Source organism: Gracilinanus agilis, unplaced genomic scaffold (assembly GCF_016433145.1).
Source record: "Gracilinanus agilis isolate LMUSP501 unplaced genomic scaffold, AgileGrace unplaced_scaffold49483, whole genome shotgun sequence".
NCBI classification, from domain to species: domain Eukaryota; kingdom Metazoa; phylum Chordata; class Mammalia; order Didelphimorphia; family Didelphidae; genus Gracilinanus; species Gracilinanus agilis.
The window spans coordinates 1-5,712 of NW_025384114.1; the positions used below are offsets into that span (position 1 = coordinate 1).

A 5,712-nucleotide genomic window follows, 5' to 3' on the forward strand; every position below is an offset into this window, starting at 1 on the left:
GCTTTGGTTCTCGAGGCCCGAATAACCAGCTCTCTCTTTCCTCTCCCTCCCGCAGCCGCCCCAGAGGTCAGTATCCCTTCTGGGGCTTCGGGAGCGGGTGGGCGGGGCTCCGGGGAGGCTCCCAGAGGGAAGGGCCCACCCTTGGGGGCTGGGCCGCGTCTAGGGCAGCGTGCATGAGGCCGAGGGCCCGCCAGATGCGAGGAGGGAGGGGGAGGGGGGAGGGGCTGCCCGCGGTCCGGGTCCCTGAGGGCGGAGCCCGCGGAGGGGCGTGTCTGGGCGGGGCTTGCTTTTCCTACTAAGTTCCGCCTTTTTTTTTCCCCCCAAGCAGACCCCCAGAGGAAGGAAGGTAAGCAGCGGGCGGGATTCTCTGGGGCAGCTTGGCCGGTGGGGATGGAGCAGAGAGGGAGAGGCTCCTGGGAGAGGCTCCTGGCCGAGGCTCGGAAAAGGAAGGGCTGCTTTGGGTGGCCTCCTAGATGGAGAGGGCAGGCTAGAGGCGTGTCTAAAGGTGCCCGCAGGTGCGGACTCTCTCCGAGGAGCCCCTGCCCCGAGGAGCCCCTGCCCCGATGTCTTGCTGCCTCCCATGGGGAGGCCGGCCGGCAGGCAGGGCTGAGAGTTGCGGGACTTTGAGCACGAGGGCTCCCTGCTTAGTCGGCCTGTCCAGGGAGCAGTGAGGTGCCCCAGAAGCCCCGCCCTCTCTAACAGCCGCGTGCGCTTCTCTCTCCCGCAGGGACCCCCAGGAGACAAAGGCCCCCGCGGTCCGAGGGTAAGAAAATGTTTCTCAAATCTCTGGAAGCGGGCGGCGAGGCGGGAAGGCCACGTGGCTCCGGGTAATGCTGCTCTGCAGTGAACGGGCCGGCGGAGTGGCCGAGGACCCGATCCCTCCCCCCCAGTGGTTGGGGCTTCTTTCTTTTACGGGCCGGCCTGCTCCTTCCTCTCCAGCCCCAGGAGCCCTTTCTGGTTTCTGGGGGACGACCCCAGCACGGTCTCTGTGCTCCTGGGCTCCCCCCTCCCGGCTCTAGCGTTCATCTTCAAGGAATGAGTCTGGGGGTGGTGCTGAATCCATTCCAAAGCTGGAGGGGCCCCTCCTGGCCTAGAACGTTACAGGGACTGCTTAGGACTCTGGAGCCCTGGACTGGGCCCAAGGGCAAAGGAGAAAAGCCTCGGGTTCCCAATGCTAGGGAGGCTGGCAAAGAGCAGGGCCCTGGGAAGAGAGAGAGAGAGAGAGAGAGAGAGAGAGAGAGATGGAGAGATGTACACACGTCTTCCTATGAGAGCTTCCAAAGTGGACCTGCCCAGGCCTGAAGCTGTTGGATGGCACAGGAGGATCATCTCTCCAAAGAGTTGGGAAGAGGGTTGGCCCGGCTCTCTGGTCTGAGCATCGGAGCTCCAGGCCCCACTTTCAAGGCCCTGTGGGTGCTCAGCTAGCTCTCTTTCCCCCCCCCCCAGGGTCCTCCAGGCCCTCCAGGCCAAGATGGTGAAGATGGTCTCCCAGGCCCTCCCGGACCCGCTGGCCCCCCTGGTCTCGGCGGGGTAAGATGCTGGGAGCTTTCTCATGTCCCCTGGACTCTTCCGCGCAGGCTCGGCGGGGTTGGCTTTTCTGAAGCTTTGGCTAGAGATCTGGCTTGTTCGGAAGGTTGTGTACTCGGCCTCCCTTCTTGACTGATTCTCTCCTGGGAAGATCTTCTATTCCCGCGGTGGGCACTTGGCGCTAAGGGTGTGGTGGGCGGTGATGCTGTCAGACAGCTGAGCCAGAGCTACCTCAGAGCTGAAGATGAGACAGGGAAGGCCTGGCTCTAACGTTCTGCACACACTGTTCCTGCCTTCCCCTTCCCCTTCCCCTTCCCCTTCGTGGAGCCTGGCAAGGCCGAGGGTTCGGGCTTCATCTAGTCGAAGGTGGGGAGTAGAAAGGGAGCGCCGATGTTCTTGGGGCGTCTCAGAGCACCTCGGGGAGATGGAAGGAGGGCCTCTGTGCCTCGTGCCTTCACAGCGACTCCCGGCAGGGGGGCTTTGACTCGCAGCTTTGCTTCACTGACTTCCGTAGGACGCTCCGTCTTTAGGGGCCCGGTGCCTCTGGGGGTTTCTCCCCAGGCCCAGGAGGGAGCTGCCCTCACTAGAGGGCTCCGTCTCGGACACAGGGTGGGGTGGTGGGCAGAGCTGGCCGTTCGTCTGCTCCGAGAAGCAGAAAGATTCCTCAGACTTTCGGGAAAGGATGGAATCTCCTGTTCTGGCCTCCTTGGGTCCAGGAAAACGGCCGATGGGCAGCGCCAAAGTCTTGGGCCCCCAGAGAAGTGAAGGCAGAGGGGAAGGGGGCTGGAGCCCGTGCCCTGAGTCTGAGCCAAGCCACGCTGACCAGGGCGGCCGGCTTCCCGGAAAGGTGCCCGACTGGCAGGGAGCCGTGCTCTCTTTGCCAGACGGGCCTGTGCTGGGGAAGCTCAGGGAACGTGGCTCACCTGCTCTCTGTCTTGCCTTCTTAGAATTTTGCCGCCCAGTATGATGCTAGCAAAGGATTGGACATGGGCCCAGGACCAATGGTACGGATCTCCCCATCCCCCCCCCAATGAAAGAGCTCGGAGGCGCTTAGCAGGGAGCCCCCACCCCGCCCCCTCCCGCACTCTGCCCCCACCAGCACTGGCACCAGGCGAGAGGGCAGGGCTCTGAGAGGAGTCACCAGCTGGAGGGCCGCACTGAGGGAAACGGGGGTCCCAGTTAAGAATGATTCCTTCAGCCTGGGGCAGGGAGGGGGTCCTGTTAGGGGGAGGGGCGCCGGGAGAGACCCTCACGGGGCCGCGACTCGGCCGGGCACCCGCTTGGGGGGACAGGCCTGACGGACGAGAGACTCACTGCCCAGTGCAGGGACCGTCTGCAGCCCGCCCTCCTCAGCGGCTCCCCAGGCTCTACTGAGCTGCTCAGAAAGAAGAGCGACGGAACCTGCCAAGTGGGGGCACGAGGACTTCCATGGCACCCTCTGCTGCCAGGCTGCCAAAGCCAACCGAGTCAGCAGGCTTGCTTTCCTGCCAGGCCTGGCGTCTGTACATAAGAGCTGGCAGAAAGAGACAGACAGACAAGACAAGACAGAGGGCAGAGGCCAGAGGCAGAGAGGGGAGTGGGGGGAGACAGAGACAGAGAGAGAGAGAGAGAGAGAGGACAGAGGGAGGAGAGAGACCGGGAGGGAGGGGGAGAGAGGGAGAGACAGGCAGAGACAGAGAGGGGAGGGGGAAGAGAGAGGCAGAGAGACAGGGACAGACAGAGAGAACTTCAAGGTTTGCAAAGCACTTTGCAAATATTCTCTCCTTTTTTTGTTTCCCACAACAACCCTAGGAGGTAGATGCTGTTATGATTCCCATTTTAGAGATGAGGAAACTGAGGCAGGCAGAGGTTAAATGACTTGTCCAGGGTCATACAGCCAGCATCTGCAGTTGGATTTTGAACCCAGCCCTTCCTGGTTCTGGGTCCAGGGCTGTAGCCACCTGATTGCCTCTACAAAGGTTTCCACGCCTCGTGCTGGCAGGAGCATCTAGGATGCCATTTGGTCCAACAGCAGTGGCGGGGGAGGGGGGCAATTTTCCCAGGATGCCAGCCTGGCCCTTCACCTGAGCTGGCTATCAAGGCCGTCGGTACTCCTCTGGCCAAAGCCTGGCCTTTTCGCCATTGATGCTCATGTGGTTCCCTTTCCAGGGTTTGATGGGACCCAGAGGCCCCCCTGGTGCAAGTGGACCTCCCGTAAGTACACCCAGTGAGAGCTCTTCCTGTTCACAAAGAGGCTGCCTCGCACAGTTCCTCGGGTGACCGCCCCTGGTGTTCTTGCCTTCTAGGGTGCTCAAGGCTTCCAAGGACCTGCTGGTGAGCCCGGAGAGCCTGGCCAGACTGTAAGTTGGGCCCCCTGCTGGTGGTCTGTGTGGATCTGGGGATGCAGAGGGACGCAGCTAAGAGCGCCGTGTTCTCTCCATTCCCCTAGGGACCCGCAGGCTCCCGAGGACCCCCCGGACCCCCTGGAAAGTCTGGTGAAGATGTAAGTGGGGAGGGGGTTGGCATGGCATCCCTCCGGGAGGCAGCACTGGGGGGGGCCAGTCAGGGTGGAGAGAGTCGGCCCACTGCCCAAAGCCACGCACCCCTGGGCCGGTGCTGCAGTGTGGGGGGACTCGTGGTCTGGTTGGACAGACGGGGGCAGGCCGAGGCTCGCCTCGATGGGCTCGAGTCACAAATGCAAGGTTCTTGGGCCTCTTTCCTTACAGGGTCACCCTGGAAAGCCTGGAAGACCCGGCGAGAGAGGCATCGTTGGACCGCAGGTGAGACTCCCCCCAGGCCATCAGCGCCGGCCCTCCTGGCACGCACACGGGCATCACCGGGTGGTCCTTCTGGAGGGGCCCACTTTGCCCCCAGCTCCCGGGAGCATGAAAGAAAGGCGGGCGCCAGAGCCATGTGACCGGGAGCATGCGCCGGGGGGTGCTGGGAGGGCGACTCCAGACTGAGCCCCGGTTTCTCCGCAGGGTGCTCGTGGCTTCCCTGGCACTCCCGGCCTGCCTGGATTCAAGGGAATTCGCGTACGTCTGCAGCATCTTTCTCTGGACGACTGGGCTTGTCTGCAGGAGGAGGGGGCTGGGCAGGGTGCCCCGGGGAGGAGAAGGGAGGGGGGGAGCAGCCGGGACTCTGACCTGGCAGGGGGATGGACGTCTGCGCCCCAGGAGGCCTTAGTGCCTAGGTCAGCCCCCGTGGGAGGCTCGTGTGGTGGGTGGGGAGACGGCCCCTTCGAGCTCGCCCGGCCGCCGCTCTAGGCTCTCGGGCAGGGCCCCACGTTGGCTGCCAGCCGCGCCGTGCTTCTGGGGGGCCTCTCCTTGGATCTCACGGACGCCTCTCCCTCTAGGGACACAATGGCCTGGATGGCCTGAAAGGACAAGCTGGTGCTCCCGGCGTGAAGGTAAAGACGGCCCCCGACGGCCAGACTCGTCCCCCTTCGGGCTGCTCTGGGCAGGGAGCCAGATGGCGCCCCCTTGGCAGAAGCGTGCCAAAGCCCAGTGCAGTGTGGCCAGCGGCAGCCTTTATCCAGAGCTGCCCGCCAGGCCGTCCTGTGGGGCTCAGGGTGCCGGGAGCCACGGCTCGTGCCGGCACACACGCGTGTCCATGCGTGCGTGCCAGGCGGGAGTCGCCCGGCTGGCCCAGCGGCTGCCCCCGAGCTTTTCCCGGTCCCCTTCCACAAGGCGCGCTCCCGGCTCCCCGCTCCCCGCTCCCCGCTCCCCAGGGGGCCTGCGGGCCTTGGGGCCTGGGCCCCGGCCCTCCCCCGTCCGTGCCCACCAGCCGCCGCAGCCCTTCCTGGGCTTGTGCTCCCGGCACTCTGGTGACGGGGCTCCTCGGGAGAGGCGGCAGGTGGAAGCCGGCCAGGCAGCCGCGGAGCCAGATCTGCCCGCACTCGGGGGGCGGGGGGGGCTCCTGACCCCGAGACCACGTGGCCTCCGTGTGGCCCGCTGGAGGGGACGTCGGGGAGCTCGTGGTGGCTGCTGGAGGGTCGTGCTCGAACCCTTGAACCTACAGAGAATCTCTTTCTCGTCCATATAGGGTGAACCTGGGGCGCCCGGTGAGAATGGAACCCCCGGCCAAGCCGTAAGTGTCCTTCTGGGAAAACGGGGACAGGTCAGGCCTCTCGCTGGAGTTCAGGGCAGGCCTGGAGGGAGCTGGAGCCTGAGCCCCTCCCTCTCCGGCCTCCCCCTCCCCCAATCC

The 5,712-nt window shown here is 64.6% G+C and overlaps 1 protein-coding gene across 1 annotated transcript; it reads left to right on the top strand.

Moving 5' to 3' along the window:
• Positions 1–60: 60 nt before the first annotated feature.
• LOC123255622 (collagen alpha-2(I) chain-like) lies at positions 61–5,595 on the top strand (the record flags this gene model as incomplete). Its single annotated transcript, XM_044684382.1, has 12 exons — positions 61–66; positions 329–346; positions 728–763; positions 1,447–1,530; positions 2,475–2,531; positions 3,676–3,720; positions 3,813–3,866; positions 3,956–4,009; positions 4,233–4,286; positions 4,488–4,541; positions 4,862–4,915; positions 5,551–5,595. Coding segments are annotated over exons 5-12 (378 nt in total), but the record flags the coding sequence as incomplete, so codon positions are not given.
• Between the last annotated feature and the right edge of the window lie 117 nt (positions 5,596–5,712).